Here is a 17,390-nt window from a genome sequence, read left to right as displayed (position 1 = left end):
TTTTCAGGATGAGTGAATGAAATGTAGATCTAGTTATCTCATTCACTCTCACAGATAATTTCGAAAACATGTTTACAAATAAAAAGTTATTGTGCACTGTGCATTATGCCCAACGCACAACAACTTTTGTTTGTAAACATATTTTCAAAATTTCCCATGAGAATGAGCGAGAAGACTAGATCTAGATCTCACTCACTCCCATTGAAATGTCAAAAAATGTTTACTAAACAAAAGTTATTGTGCGTTTGGCATAATTCAAAGAAATTTGTTTCAAATAAAATCCTTAAAAGTTTGTAGTTTATATTTTTGTGAATATTTGTGTATTACATTGGAAATTTGTAAAATAGTTCTTTACAAACAAATGTTTTAAATATTTGTGTAATATAACATCAAAATTGAAAGAATGTTTAAATTACTTTACACAGTTTTCCATATTTATCATTGAGCAAAAACAACTTCTCTGAATCTGCCTAATTTTACCTAATTATTCTGCCCAATGTTTCACTTTAAACAACATGAAGAAGATATTTTTAAATAATTCCTAATAAAATTCTTTATCATCTTTAATGTTAATTATTTGAACCTTTATTTGGAAATTTTTTAAATACGATAAAATTCGTCATTTTGAATGAATGAATTTTCAATGAATTAAATGTTTGTCAAAGTGTACCTTGGAAATTTTCTGTTATTCGTTATTTTTAGTTTGTTGATTCAAATCACTGCAATAAATTAGTAATTGTATGTACTGTACAGATTTTAATTTCAATACAAATAGTTACAGTGTAAATATTATTGCACGATAAAATTTTATGCGTGTTTTAGATGTCTAATAACTCTCTGAAGTTTGTTCGATTCATTTTTAGCAGTAAAACAGATAAAATTATGATTTTAATATTATTTTTCTAATTAGAATATTTACTTGTTTTTCTATTGTGTCTTTTGTTCCTAAAAATTTGTGATGATATTTGACATGCGGTAAATGCAAAAGCGCAATCACTAAAATCATTATTGTTTTCTTTTTACTATCATAAACGGTCGAATAATGTAGACGGTATACTATTTTAGTAGCTTCACAGGAAATTAATATGCAGGCACAATAAGAAATCAATGAGAACCAATAAAAAGAGAACAATGAATATACCAAATACCGAAGTCATTTTACACATTCATACGATTTTCTATGGGGAATTGTAGAAACTGTTAAATAATACCACTGACTGTAATAGGCGTGATATTGGTGGTGATACACGTGAAATTATCATACACTTGAATATAGGTGCTTATTCCTATTTGTAGCTTTTTGAAGGGGAGGATGAGAAGGTTCCACGCATGATTTTTAAGTTTGACTTTGAGATTGCATTGCGGAAGGATGATAAGCTGAAATTCAACTCAATATATCCTTGAGTTACAATTGGATTTAGGATTATTATAACTTTGAACAATAAATCTTAGAATTCCGTTAATCTACGATAGGGAAAGAGAGGGTTTCAAAATGTATGAAACAATACAGAATGTATGAAAAAATGATTTCAGGCAGAGGCAGGAGTTTCAAGATAGTTGAAGAAAGTCTCAAAATTTTAATCAACCAACAATTGGCATTATTTTTCAAAATTTGCTCTTAATAATTTTTCCTAATAATCTCGCCTATTAGTTAAGAAAGTGGTTATAACTTGGATTTAAAAATATATTTTCTAACTCCCTCTGATGGTAAACATGGTACTTTCATTAATTTCTTGTACAGAAATAGTATATTATTTTCTAAAGTGAATTTTTAGTATTTTTACAGTGGAATAATTCGGTTTAATACGATTTAGGGATTTTTATGTTTTTTGAAGTTTAATAAATTTTCTGACAACACAAAAAATGTTTTGATATATCTTTGAAAATATTAGATGCTCAGTCAGTAGATTAATTTGGTTCAAAAGAGCACGGATTGTGCCCTAGATCCTTTTAGATCAATGATTGCATGATCATTTTTAGATCACGTTTGTACTAAATTTAAATAAAGTGAATGATAATTTTCCCGGAGAGACTTGACTAATTTCTTTGGGTATTTAGATTTTCGACAGAAAAAACATTATATTGATCAGTACTAATTTCTTTTTCTTTGGCAAGAATATTGCACTATTTTTAAATTTTCTAATGTAATTCTAGTGATTCCTAATAACCGGGTTTTTAGGATAGACGGTTAATCGGTTTTGGAAGGGTCTGAAACCGGTTAACCGGTTTAAAACCGGCTTCAAATTTAGGATTAGATTATGGAATTTTGAACAATTTTTCAGAACTTGAACTTTAATGTAATGTTTAACACATAAATAGGGTGGATACCCCGAATGATGCCACTACCCCATTTGATGCCACCTTGGATAAATTCATATTTTTTTTCAAAATTGCAATATGTAAGACCTATAAAACATATACCGTCATATATGCTAACACAAAGGGCATCTTATTAAATTGTTTGTTTTGGCATTTTTTTATATTTATTGTACATTTAGAATATAAGTTTTAAATGATGTGAATGCTGAGTGAAAAATGGCCGAAAATATAAAGAATTCTCTTAAGGTTTTCAATTTTTTCATTATCTGATTTTGCGTATTCATTTAAGACATTTGAATTTTGTTATCAATATTTGTAATTATAGATAATTAAAGTTTTCTCAGATGTCAATATATCATATTTTCGTATTTCATTTTGATGAAAATTTGATGATGGCATTAAATGTAGCCTTTTAAATGTGTGTCTACAAATAATGCCATCACGTTTTAACAAGTGGTGCCCTCATGCGGCAGTCAGTAAATTTATATTTGACAATTGGCTTTGATTTTCGAGTTGCGAGTTTTGTTATCAAATTATTCTAATATACCCTGAAATATCAAGGTAAGTACAAGAAAAATATTAAATATTAATTAATATATACTTATTGCATGACTGTGTAGAGAAATTTTATTGAACAAAAGAAAAAATTGTAAAATAGAAGTAAAAGGGATTTACAAAAAGTGAGGTTATCTGAATGAAATGTTGTTATTCAAGGAATATTTTTTATTTAGTCATTATCTTTCACAATTTCAGATCGAAAGTCCTTTTACGCTTCGAAATGGCTCCTAGAGGGAAGAAGAAAAAGGGCGCTTAGTCAGATTTACAACTGAATATGCTTTGAGCGCTGTCAGTAATGGGTTGCCTGTAGGAAAGGCAGCGCGCCAGTTCCAGAATCCCCGGACAACTCTACGATACAAGTTGTCGGAGAAAATACCTCGTGGAATCAGTGAGCATGGAGGAAGACAGTGTTTCCTCGGTAAGGAAATCTAGTTAGAAATTATGGAATGGGTCCTCCAACGTGCCAGGCGCGGCTTTCCAGTGGGAAGAGATGACCTTCTTATCACTGTTCAACAAATAATTGAAGGCCTTCCAAAAATATGAGAGGCTTCAAAAATAAAAGACCATCCTGATGAAGTTAAATGGCCAGAACCACAGAAGAGGAGGCATGATCAGGAAAATATCCCAAGGGTAATTACCTCAGATAAGTGGGTGGACTTAAAAAAAAGATTATGAAAATAAAAAAATGAACAGGATAAAATTGAGAGAAAAGTTGCAAGAGAGGCAGTCAAAAAGGAAAAAAAAAGAAAAAGGAGGAACTCAGTGAAGTCCGAAAACAAAAAAAAAAACAGAACTTGAAGAAGCATTGTAAAAAATAAAAAAAAAGGCATCAGAAAATAAACAGCTCCTATTATTTTCAAATTGTTATCTTTTTTATTAAATTCCTTAAATTATTTTATTATTATTTTCTTTGCTAAATTTATGAGGTGTGATTTTTACATAATCATTTACTTTATAAGGAAACAAAATACTCATTTTAAAAAGGTGGCATTGAATGGATCCTCAAGTGGCACCAAATGTAGAAAAGTGGCATAAAATGGAGATTTTTGCATAATTATAAACATTGTTTATTTTAGATACTTTGGAAAAAAGTTATGGAAAATCACTTAGATGTATTGTAAGGCATAGCTTTAAGGTACATTTAACCAAAATTTTAAGCCGTTTGGTTGAAGAATGAGAAAATTATAAGCAATTAAATTCTAAAAGTGGCATTGAATGGGGCATCCACCATATATTCCTTTTCTCAGTTAATTTAGAACTTATATATTTTATTGCTTTCTTTTTTGTATTTAAAATAGTTCAGGAAATTTTAAAGTGCAGGAAAATGACTGGGAGTTTTTCCAATAATATTGTACCGTGGAAAAGCTAATGCAATGTAGATTTCCATAAAAATAGCTCTTTTTTCATACAATATATTTTTTTTTTTAGAATAAATTGGTTATAAACGTTGTCATTTTTGACAATCTTAAATGAAGAAATACTTAAAACATTTATTCTAGATTTTGGAAAATGAAAAAAAAAGAATTTTATACTGTATGTTTTAACGAACAAACCGAAAGAGTTTTCCTTTTTATTTTTAAAATCCTATGACTAGTTAAATCATGTCAAACTTAATTTTAGAAGAAAAATAATATTCGCAAAAATATAAAAAAAGCAAGCTAAAATCGAGTTTTAGCTTGCTGAACCAATCATCAGGTGTACTGTAGATTGAGGCACTCGTCAAATAAACTGCAGCGTCTTTACTAAGGCGATCTACAATTTCATTCCCATTTATACCAGAATACCCTGATGGTACCCAGATAAATGTGATCTCGATGGCTTTTTCAAAAGAATTAGACAATAGCTTTTGAATTTTTTCCATTAGTCTGCTTTCATTATTTGTTACATTAGTGTTACCCCTTTTAATGGATTCTAACGAGGATTTTGAATCTGTGTGAAAATGTACACCTGACTGTCATTTGGGAGATCATCACAGATCCATTGCAGAGCCAGAAATATACCAACTAGCTCCGCTGTATAGCTAGTAGCTGGAGGTTGTATACGCACTGATGTCTCCCAATTTGTTTTGCTCTCCCAAACTTCCGCACCTATCTGATCACCATTGCACGAGCCATCCGTATATACTAAATAATTTTGATTTAAAGAGTATTTATGCAACAGTTCAGTTCAGTAAACAAATGTTTGACAAACGTAGATCGTAAACTCTTATCTATTCCATTTAAAACGTCACACAAATCAAATATGCATTTAACATGGTCCACAACAATAAAATTCGAAGACTCCATCGCCCAGATTTCGGTTTGTGAGCTATACCCTGATCCTTCTATTTGCCTAAACATAAAGCTCAATCTATTATGTGGCATTTCTCTTGACAATATTTGAAGGTCATTCCAAAGGCCAGGTTGCTTAAAGACAGCTTTTTGCAAAAATCGCAAGTTTAGATACTCAAAGCTAGTGTTTAAAGGCGAGACTAAAAAAGATATCGACTTGCGGTTTTCGGCAAAGGTTATATATCGGGTGAAAATTGCAACTTGGTGCATAGACCCCCCACCCCCACCCTTCCTTCCGCCATTTTGAAGACCCCCCTTTTTTTGTTTTCTCAATAGCTCCGCCCCTATGGCATTCAGCGGACTCAAATTTTAGTATGTTATAGCTGGGCCTTAGAGCTTTCCATCAATACCAAACTTAAGGTCCCCCGACCCCCCTGACCCGAGCTATAAGGGTCCAAAAAAAATTTCTTAAAATGGCCATAACTCCGGTTCTAATTGTCAGAATTTAAAAAGTGAGGGCTTTTTGGAAAGCTCTCGTGAAATGCCACTTCCCCTTCTAACATCGCAAGTTCATAAAACCACCGCTAGGGGCGCTTTTTTTAAAAAGAAAATTTTTAAATCTTAAAAGTTAAATAACTCAAAAATTCCATTGTGCATCGGGCTGAAAATTTAGTATGTTGTAGCCGTTGATTATACCTATCAAACAAAAAAAACCTTAAGTCGATCCATAACCCCTGACCCGAGCTATAAGGGGTCAAAGTTCGAACATTGACCGGCCTCTATCTCCGGTTCTAATTAACATAGCGACCTAAATTTTACCTTTTTGGTTTCGTCTCGATGAGCACTTTCAGATGGAAGTTCAAAAAGTCACCACAGGTGGCGCTGTGATAGCGTCAAAATTCATCGAAATTCAAAGTCACTTTTCTCAAAAACGGCATTGTGCAAGTTAATGAAATTTTAGTATGTTGTAGTCCAGTCTAGGACGTTTCCAAAATGGTGCGTATGCGCGCTGTGGTTAAAACAGAACCGGAGATATGAGGTGTCAAAGTTCACAAAATTCAAAAAATCATATCTCCGGTTCTATGTGACCGATTTTGATGAGTGAGGGCTTAAACGAAAGATCTCACCAAATGCTACAACTTTCTAGAATATTTGAACTTCGTGGGACCAACACCAGGGGCGCCACAGTCGAAAAACCAATTTCAATATCACATAACCTCAATTATCTCGACTGTCGCTAAACCGATTTTGATGATTACTTCGACACAATTGTAGAACACATTTGTCTCTACATTTCGTCCATACATCATTTTCCGCTCAGACTACGCTATCACTCCGATTTTGCCGTTTAAGTGTGAAAAAAATGATTTTTCCCATAAAAACGCTTTGAAATCACTCAGATGCCAATTTGACTGCCTCTACTCCACCAAGACACTTAAAATAGGGTTTTAAATGGAAAGTCCCACAAAATACAACAATTCTTTGAAATAGTTGAAGCTCAACAAATGACTACTTGGGGAACTCTGGATGAAAAAACGAGTTAAGAAACAAAAAACCTCGCTTATCTTGGCTTCTGAGTAATCGATGAGATCATGTTCTATGGGAAAATTATAGAGAACATTCTGGTCTACATTTCATCCATAGATCACTTTTCTATCAGTTCATCCAAATCCTTGATATTTTGGTTTAAATACAAAATTTGTATAATTTCACGAATTTGATTCAAGATAACTGAATGGCGTCTCCCAACTTCAGCTCTAAATCGAATTTGCATGCACTCCGAGTTAGCTCACGTTAAGAATCTCACCTACATAAGCCGGTTAGGATTATCTGTCCCTTTATCATGAAAATCATGATTATAATTTACACAAAATTCACAAATAATTTCATAGAAAAAAATCCGTAGGCATTTTGAAAAAAAAAAAATAAAAATAAAAAGAAACTTTTGTTATGTTTTATTTCATCGGTTAAGAAACTAATAAATACAAGATTTTGACAAAAAATTTTACAAGAATTTATGTAACAATCTTGGTGAATTTGGGTCTAATAAAATATGTAGTAAAATACACCAATATGAAGACAGGGATAGGTAAACATTTTGTTACTTTTCCACATAAAATAATATTTTACAATATTGTACTAAATCGTTTAAATTTTTTTCAGTATACAATTGATTTTTTAGTCTTGTAAATATTTACCTAAAGTTTAAAAGACAAAATATTTTCAAGTGAAGAAGTCCTGAACTAATTTCACATTACTACTATCCTTCATATATTATTAACAACTATACCATACTACAAATTACATTTAGAATCATTTTGCACTTCAGGTTCTTTTCTAAATCAAAGGAATTATTTTGCAGTTTATCTTGATTTTCAAGAAATAAACTTAGCTGCTTAAGAGAAATTTTAAAATTTTTGTAAAGAGACGGTTTTAAACCGGTTTCATCTCTAAAAACCGGTTTTGAAACCGTCTCCAAAATAGGGTGGTTAACCGGTTTTTCGAAACCGGTTAACCGTTGTTCGAATCACAATTGCTGAAAGTATCACAGACAATTTCTCTATAATATTATGGAAAATATATCTTGGTATACCACCCTGTGTTTGTTATCTGTTCTTATTGACTACCTTAACAACTTCAACACATGTCGATAGGTCAAATTTGCTGAACACGCATTACGCAATTCCCAGTGTATCAATCTAATCCAGGAAATGACCTATGAACTTTTGAAATATGTTCTGATTTCTTGGCAACTATCCAAAATAGAGCAAATCGAACCCTTCATTTACATCACTTCACTTGCAAGTATTTTTGTGCATATAATTTAGTAAAATTTCCAGGAAGATTATTCCCAACAGGATTCGTTCTATGAGAAAGATTATCTGATACAAAAAGGGCACTTGAGGTACTATTTCTAAGGCTATAATGAGCAATTATGTGGTGAAGTGTATAAATTCAAAAGGCATTCATTGCACAATCTGATGAAGTTTAATGAGGATTTTTTCAAGAGTCTTCTTCTTGCCTTTTGTAGATTGTACGACCGACAAATGCTTTCCTCATTGTTGATGTGCAGAATGATTTTATCACTGGCTCCCTAAACATAAGCAATTGCAGTGCACAACAGAATGGCCTTGAGGTAATGTGAGAAAGGAATAATCTTTATGGGGTTAAGATAACAATTAGACTTTTGAAATATTGCCTATATTTCTTAGATATTGGCTCCTGTTAACAAATTATTGGATACCGTGGATTTCGATACAGTATTTTACTCACTGGATTGGCATCCGAGTGATCATGTTTCATTCATTGATAATGTGAAAAAGCGCCCTTTGCACCATTCCAGCCCTGTTGATGCTGATAATGCTCAGGTTTATGATACAGTCATTTTTGCTGGACCTCCGCCCATGAAGCAGCGTCTCTGGCCACGTCATTGTGTGCAGGATTCCTGGGGTGCAGAGCTACATAAGGATCTCAAAGTACGTATTGTAATATTCAAAAATTAAAAGGGTGGTTTTAAGAGTTATTGAACAGGTTGTGAAATTTAGCTGATTGCTTGATTTTTGTTTAATATCAAATATCCTGGTGAAATTGTAAATTTTTTTAGTAAACAAAAAATATAGAACTAAATTTTAAAAGTTTTAGATGATTTAAAATTGTCAAAAAATGATTTTTTTTAAAAATATTTCCTTACATTGATCCTAAAGCACATCTGGTGTCGGTTTAACGAACTTCAGCAGTACAAGGGAATTTCCGGTTTTGCAATGTACTTCAATCTTTTCTTAATAGAGAATTAAATTGGTTCAATAAAATCAGAGAAACGGTTAATTAAATACAAAAAATACCTAATATACAGGAGCGAATGCAATTTAACATCAAAATGATACTGAAAAAAATTTATTTCGTAAAATTGTTCGTAAAATTACTGAGCCTTTATAAAATTCTTGTTAATCGTATAATCCACTAAAAAATTCGTAAAAGTTTATGCTTTTTTCACAAACATTTTTCGTCACTTGAGCACTTGAAGAGCATGTTTTGTTCCTTTACAAACAATTGTTCGTATATTTTTATCTGACAAAACTTTATGTACAAATGACAAAATTTTACGCACATTTTTCTAAGTGTTTACGAACAAATGTTCATAAAGAAATAGAAAATGCTTGTCAAGTTATGATAACGAACAATGTTTGTCAAAACGTACAAACTTTATACGAATTTTTAGTTGGTTATACGATTTATGATCATTTTGTAAGCATTTTCATTAAGTAATTTCGTTAAAGACTTAGCCTAATAATATTTGGCATTAAAGGAAATTTATGAAAATGACCGCTAATCAATGAAACTAAATTCAAAGTTTATGATTATTTAGGCTGATCTTTTATCATCAAATTTTCCGGCTAAATATTTTTAAGGATTCAAATAACTTTTTGAGTCATCAACGGTTAAATTTTAGGAATAAATACAAAACTTAGACTTAGAGCCTCTTCAGGTTAACATTCGGATCATACTGGAATTAAATATCTTTCATTAAATAATACAGGACTCAGATAGAGCACTTTGAAATTAAAGCTCGATTTCCTGACATTGAAAAAACATCACTAAAGTAGGAATATTTCAAAATTCCAAGGGGTAGATGGAATGGTAGGGTATGGGGTGACCTTTGCAGAAAACTTTTACTCCTTATGTTATTTAGGCAAACACGACATTGTGTTGGCAGAATACTCTTGTAAATCACTACAATTCTTTTGAAGCCAATAACTCACAAGAGTTACATAGAAGATATTATCTTAAAGAATAATAAAAAAAAAGTATAGAAATGGCAAAATTAAACAGAAAATATGTTTTATATGTATTTTATGAAAAAAAAATACTAATAAAAAACTAATTTGTAGAGAAATGAATTTAGGGACTTGTTAATGGATATGTTAAAGAGTTCTGTTATAAAATAAAAAACGGTATACTGTTATAAAACAAAAACGGTATAAGGGCTGATATAATAGAACTAAGCCCTATTTGAGATGTAGACAATTCCTTACCTAATCCTTGTTTTTTGTTACATATTTTATGTTAAAGCAATTGAGATTCAAAGTTCATGGTGAATCGCTTAATGTTTTGTCAAATGTTCGGACTTCCGAATTTTATGAAATATTCCCTGACCCTCAAGATCGATTACCTTCAAATTGCTTAAAATAATATTAAATAACGATATCATCATCAGTTTGTTGAGAAAATAAGTTTTTTGGCAAAAATTTGCAAGATTTCATGAGTTTTGAATATGACAAAAATCAAAAAATAAGGCATTTAGAGGTATCGGAGCAGGATGTCTTCTATGGTAAAAATGTAGTCCTAAGTGGAGTCTATTGTGTGCTGAAGAGAGTACATTAATATTTAGTTTAGTTTAGTTTATATGATTTTTCAAAAGTTGCTTTCTTAGGTCATTTTTGAGAAATTTTAGTTTTTCCGCCCCCAAGGATTTTTTGAAAAAATATCACATAATTTTCAAGTTGAAACACAACTATACCTTTCCAACGGTTGCCCATTTGTTAAGTTCTGTACACTAGAACTGGAGGAATAATTGGTAATATGTGTCAAAACAGCAAAACAAAAAAAAATTAATTAAAGAAAATTGTGACGTATAGGAGAAAAACCAAGAACAGATTCTTGATCAGGGGACTCGACTCTACCAAACGTACCATATGAGATCCGTGTGCCAAAAATCGTGTTGCATAGTGTAATTTTCAAAAAATATTTTTTTAAACCTTTATGGGCGATACTTGCCTTACTTACCGTATTATTATTATTACTATTAGCGTGTTGAGGTTGTGCCAAAGCAGGCCTAAGTATTGCGACTAGTCGGGCAATTGTGCCCATCCTCGTACATGCTAGGGCTTTATTTTAGTATCCTTAAAGTAAAGGTAAGGCTCCCAAGTTGGGAGGTTTTAATAACGGAGATAGGGCAAACAAGGTCGCCCAGAAATATCCTCCCATGTATCTCAAACGCTAGTAACACAGGATGTAGACTTTACCCTCTTCGTTTTCTAGACATCGCCTTTGTCAAAATCCCGAAAATCAAAATCTCGAGAGACAAAAATTCCAAAGTCCAGAAAAGTCAAAATCCCGAAAAGCCAAAATCCAAAAAATCGGGATCCCGAAAATCACAATCCCGAAAAAACAAAATCCCGAAAAGTCAAAGTTCTGAAAAGTGAAAATCCCTAAAAGCTAAAGAATAATCAAAATCCCGAACAAAAACTTTGGATTTTAGGGATTTTCACTTTTCATGACTTTGACTTTTCGGGATTTTGATTTTCGGGATCCCGGTTTTAGTGATTGTAACTTTTAGGGATTTTGACTTTTTTGGACTTTGGAATTTTGGTCTCGGGGTTTTTTATTTTCGGGATTTAGCTTTCGGGATTTTGACTAAGACCAAGAAAACCGGAATTCCACATGCCGAAATTCTGAAAGCCATAGTCCCGAAAATCAAAATCTCAAATACTTAAAATATCGAAAAATCATAGTGATCATAGTCCTGAAAAGTCAAAATCCCTAAAAGCCAAAATCCCGGAAACCGGGATCTCGAAAATCAAAATCCTGAAAAACCAAAATCCCGACAAGTCAAAGTCTCGAAAAGTGAAAATACCTAAAAGCCCAAAGCGGAATTCCACATACCAAAATCTCAAAATCTATAATCCAAAATTCTTTTTGGCGGATATTGAGACGATCCATCAATTAACAGTTGCCTTTAATAACTGCATAAGGTACATTTGTGCTCTGGGTCTCCGTGATCACATTACTCCGCATAGGGACGTGTTTGTCGCATGCGACTTTCCATCCTTCCTTCAGATGCGTGCCCTTGTTTACCTGCACCGCCTGATATCGACGGGATCCCCGGAATACCTGGCTTCTTTTTTGACGAGGGGGGGGGGGGTTCGCCAAGGGTTCGGGGGTTCATTGAGTAGGACACATTATATAAAACGTTATTCGTCAGGGGAGTTTCATTATATAACTCTCTTCCCCGTGAGGCCCGTACGGCACCACGGGGAATCCTTGGACACTTCCAGACTGGGCTTGACTAGTGACATTTTTTTCTTTCTCAATTCTTTGCTTTTCTCTTTCCTTTTACTCTTTCTTTCTTCTTTTTCTTTTAAAATTTTATTTTCTTTTGCATATTTGCTTCCCACGCATTTGCAAGAGGATTGTACCCTGTTTGTAGTGGTTTTTTAAATAAAATAAATTGGAACTGAAATTGAATAATCCCGAAAATCATAATCTCTAATAACCAAAATCCAGAAAAGCTAAAGTCCTGAAAAGTTAAAATTTCTAAGTAAGAGACAAAATCTCGAATTCTAAAAATGTGTAATAATTCTCCAGCGTTTGCACCAACGCTCATTGGAGCGAAGAGAAATTTTGCGTGTATTGGAAAATTATTCTATACATATTATCCTCCGTATAGTTTTGTCTTTTTCAGGAGTTTAACCATTTGAGATTCTGTCTTTCGCAAGGGGTAACTCATTCCCATTTTTTCTGACAAGGGTTTCTGGTTTCTCGGGTTTCGCGAAGCGTTTCTCGGACAATTGACGAGGGTTTCTCAATATGAGTAACCCCTTGGCCTTTCGAGATTTTGGCTTTCGGGATTTTGGCTTTCGGGATTTTGGCTTTCGGAATTTTGGCTTTCGGGATTTTGGATTTCGGAATTTTGGTATTTCAGGATTTTAAGTTTGCGGCACTTTAAGCTTTTCGAGATTTTTGCTTTTGGGATTTTTTTTTTCGGAATTTCGACACATCGGAATTCATATTTGCTTGGGATTCCAAGACATTTGGAATGAATCATTAAGTTTCCCAAATATGGTTCAGAAATAAGCCTTTCACACTGCCTTAATGTTTGACCTTGACAAATTATTAAAAGGAATGCACTGGGTCGTTGTTATGTGAACGAATCTTCCAGAAAAATACGGTTTTGGTTGGGAAGAGAGAGGTGGAAACTATGTGAATCTATATGAAGGTTCTAATGATATGAGGGTTGACTTATGGGATGGTTTTTCGATGGTGACAAATCTCTATCTTCCACCGTTTGGTCTCTAGGTCTAGTAACGCTCAGACGGATCAAGCTTACAAGGGTAAAGCTTAGCATCGAAGGGTAAAGATAAAGATGGAAATTTCAAGAGGTCAATTAACCGGGGAATTCTTATATTGTTCTGTTTGAGTAGTTCGAACAATAGAAAAGTGTTTTACTAATTTAATAAATTTTTAAATAAAGTTTTACTGGTTGTAATTATTCAAAGCTGTGTAGAAAATGTTAATCTGTTCAGAATTTACATAAAAAAATGTATTTCATCAGTTAGAAGTTTGGGTTAATTTTACAATTTACCTTTCTCGTACTTTAATTGGATCAGATTGTTGAAAATAGCATCAAAGTTTACAAGGGTACAAATCCAGAGGTTGATTCATACTCGGTATTCTGGGACAATAAGAAGCTCTCTGATACAACCCTCTGCTCGCAGCTGAAGACAAAGGGTATCACGGATATTTATGTATGCGGTTTGGCCTTTGATGTTTGCGTTGGTAGGTGATGTTGTGCATGAAAATGCGGATGTGCGGTGGGCGTAGCAATTTACTCGAGTTGACATTTTCAGGTGCAACCGCCGCTGACGCCCTTTCTGCTGGCTACAGGACCATTCTCATTGAGGATTGCTGCAGAGGTGTTGACCTGAAGGACATTGAGAGTACGAGGCAAACAGTTTCCACCAACAATGGAGTTATTGTACAATCACGAGAGGTAAAATTATTTCTTTCAAGGTTAAAAATATAACTTATTTTTTTATTGTCTCTGAGGGATTTATTGGACACTTTTAAACATGAACTATTTCCCTTTTTTCGCATTATTAATCAATGGACTATTTATAGTTGGCCTTATTGAGAATGAAACTTTTTTTTTGCTTCTTTTTTTTTAGTAGGTTTTTTTCCCATGTAAAAATAATCCATTTATTGCGTGAATTTTTTTGATGGTGTTTCATATATCGAACTTACTTTTCATTCACAACAATAAAATTTCTTCTCTTATCCTTTTTCTTGGTGAATCGTGGAAAAATTTCAAGGTGAAAGCAATGGTTGAAGGCCGCGATCGTAGACCTGAATTGGGATACAAATTGGCGATGGAGCTGAAGAACAGTGATTCTGTTTTAGCACAACGTAGCGGCCGAAGACCAATTTAAAATAGCTTCTATTCTCCTAAAGAGAATGGTCACTGTTGTGAAAATTAGGGAGCTATTTGACTTTGCGTTTTTTTCCTAGTAAATTGCGATGAAGATTTATGATTTAAAATATTGTTCGATTTAAATTATAAATTTTCTTCACTATAAAGCCCCTACGAAGAAAATCGCAGAGTTAAATAAATCCTTAATTTAAATTAAAACACCATGGGATCTTGAAAGCACAATTTTATAATTTTTTCAGCAAGTTTAACAGTCACAACACAAAAGCTGTACTTAAAAGGTGTATTGTCGTGAGTGTAGGTAAAGCTAAATGGTCATTCAGGAACACTTTAATTGAAAATAACATTCCTATTGGGATATTTATTTAAGTTGTATTATTAGTTCACTTACATTATAGACAGGGCACATGGTTTCATTTAACAAAAAAGCAAAAAAAAAAACAATTCAGGTTTGCAATGGACAATGTTCCGTCCTGATTACTGTACAAATATACCATAGTTGCAGAAACGGTTGATTCCTTGTGAAGGATACTTACAGTGAATTTAACATTAGATTTAATAGAAATGCAATGCACAATTTTAAAGGCAAAATATTCCAAAATTAAATTAATAGGAATTAAAATTTATAATTAAAAAAATGTGATTTTTTACTTAAGAGCTTAAAAATTGAAATATCTCAAAATAATTTGAGACCTTTTCAAAAAAAATTGTTTATCAGACGTAGTTTTGCACTTTACAAATAAGCTCCGCCCAAAAATAAATTTACGTCACGCCTCTTGATGACTAATTTGGTTGTTTCTTTAATGAGTTACGGTTTTTTTTACACTACAAGGAAGTTAGAACGTTAGCAAACGCTTAGTTCAAAGGTACCGAACATGAAATTACAGTAGACTCTCTCTCAATTGGACATTTGGGGCAAAATGTCATCCGGTTTAGCGATAGATTTGGGCGTCAAAGCCTTTGTAAATTCCACAAAAAGCGCTCAATTATAAAGAATCACAATAAAATAGGAAGAACTACAGCGAATTTGAGCAAATTAGCTTCATAATTAAACGTGAAAATTGTCAACAAAATTTTTCGTTCGATTGAAAAAGAGCCGATTGAGCGAGAGTCTACTGTACTTAAATTGGAAAGAAATATACTAAAGTATGCTCAAATTCGTGCTTTATTGAAATGTTTCTTCGTGGATGCGTGAAACATAAGACCGTAAGTTTCATTTTGATGTTTTGGGAGAAGGTAAAGTGTGTCACTTAAAACCCGAAAACACGGTTCCCAAATTTCAAAATGACTCAACAAACAGCCAATTAAATAAGAGCATAATAGCCATGAAATGCAGTTGACTTCAAATATCGTTAAAATTAGGTGCGATTCTTACATAATCACACCTAATTTATTTGTAAATCAATAGACAGCATCATTGCCCTTAATACTTGATCGTATTCAGTTGACGTAGAATTCTAAACTCAAAAAGAAAAAAGGCATTATCCGCCATGAGTGAATGATACATGTCACTTAAAAAGGCTTTTTTTCTTAGTTTTTCCCAAATTTCAAAATTGTTTGTCCTTATTGGCCTGTACACACTAGAGAAATTTGTGTCCATATTGAAGAGTTTACCCTACGCAAGCGTACGGAATTTGCTTCAATTTGGACATAAATTTCTCTAGTGTGTAGATGTAGACTGTAAAGGCTATAAGTGAATTAAGGTCTCTATACATTGGGAGCAAATTTTTGTCAAAAATTGCATATTTGTGGCTAGCAGCTTCCGGTATAAGAAGTACGACAATTCCCGAGAAGGATGGATATCTATTCTTCTGTCTGAGTCTCACTTTTTGATCTTTTTTTTACAATGGGCAGGATGAATTAGGAAATCTACATTAAAATGTGTCTCTATAAGCGAGTTCTGCCTCTCAACCAAGATTATGAGATCCCGCCACATTTTTTTGGCCAAAATTGGCAACAGGTCATTGTCCTAAAGCCACCCTAGAATGGTTCAGTAAAAACATTGTGCAATATGTGAAAAAAGATATTAAACGCGCCTTGCATCCTGGAAGTCTCCCCGACTGAGAAATACTGCAGAATTTTGAAGACCGATATTAGTAATAAGGCTCAACCAGATGAAAATTTTCCAGATTTCAAGAGGTGGAAGAAAGCCATCCACGATCATGCAGACCTGAGAAAATGTATTTTATTGACAAATTTCCAACTTTAAGATACATTTGACACACGTGTTAAAATGTTGATTTTTTTTAACCGGAACTAAATTTTTTTTTTAATTTTTCAAAAAAAATCCAAAAAATTTCAAATTTTTTTTTGAGAAACTTAAAGTAAACAAAAAAACATAATTAGTACATTTATTAAATATGATTTAAAGCTTTATTTTTGTCAATAAAAGGCATTTTTATTTGAAAATCAAAAAAAATTTTTTTTCAAAAACGGGAGATCGAAAATTTTTGATTTTTTAACTGTTTGTAAGTATTGTGGAGTACTGTATTCCCTTAAAAGTTGAACTCAAAATTTTGAGTTTAACTGGTATTTTTTCTTTTTTGAAAATGTTATGAAATTTTAAATATTTAAAAAAAAAATAAAATAAGCGCAAAAGTGGAAGCTCGCCTTTTCAGTAATGATCAACAGTAATAAAATGAAAATTTTTGAGAATGGGTTTTTTGAGAAAAAATAATTTTTATATTTTTTCAAAAAAAAATTCAAAATACCGTTACAAAAAAACTTGAGCAGATAATACAAAAACGGGTATATCGTTTTAAAGAGTATAAAATTATCTTTAAAATAAAAAAAGAGTAAGAAGAAATCTCAACTGCCTTTTGGAGGGGTAGGGAAGGGATGGGGGAAAACGAGGGGCATGTTAATGATCCTAATAATTCGATCGACTTATGGGGAGGGGTCCACTTAATGTCTCAAGTCGCTATCTCTAACCGTTTGGCCTCTAGAGCTAGCGACAGACGGACGGACAGATGGATATATGGATAAGCAGCGTGCCGGAGAGGAGGGGAGGGGCGGTACGGTGGAAATTTTTGGAAGTG

The 17,390-nt window shown here is 32.8% G+C and overlaps 1 protein-coding gene across 1 annotated transcript in view; it reads left to right on the top strand.

Annotated features, from left to right (window-relative positions):
• Window positions 1-15,359, top strand: part of LOC129799627 (uncharacterized) — a 33,786-nt gene extending 18,427 nt beyond the window's left edge. The window contains exons 4-8 of the mRNA XM_055843693.1: window positions 8,179-8,283; window positions 8,360-8,623; window positions 13,535-13,703; window positions 13,775-13,917; window positions 14,237-15,359. Coding sequence (XP_055699668.1) covers window positions 8,179-8,283; window positions 8,360-8,623; window positions 13,535-13,703; window positions 13,775-13,917; window positions 14,237-14,353 — 798 coding nt within the window. The 3' untranslated portion in view covers window positions 14,354-15,359. The remainder of the gene's footprint in view (window positions 1-8,178; window positions 8,284-8,359; window positions 8,624-13,534; window positions 13,704-13,774; window positions 13,918-14,236) is intronic.
• The last annotated feature ends 2,031 nt before the right edge of the window (window positions 15,360-17,390 follow it).

Source organism: Phlebotomus papatasi, chromosome 1 (assembly GCF_024763615.1).
Source record: "Phlebotomus papatasi isolate M1 chromosome 1, Ppap_2.1, whole genome shotgun sequence".
Taxonomy (NCBI): domain Eukaryota; kingdom Metazoa; phylum Arthropoda; class Insecta; order Diptera; family Psychodidae; genus Phlebotomus; species Phlebotomus papatasi.
This window is presented reverse-complemented; position numbering and strand designations above follow the sequence as displayed.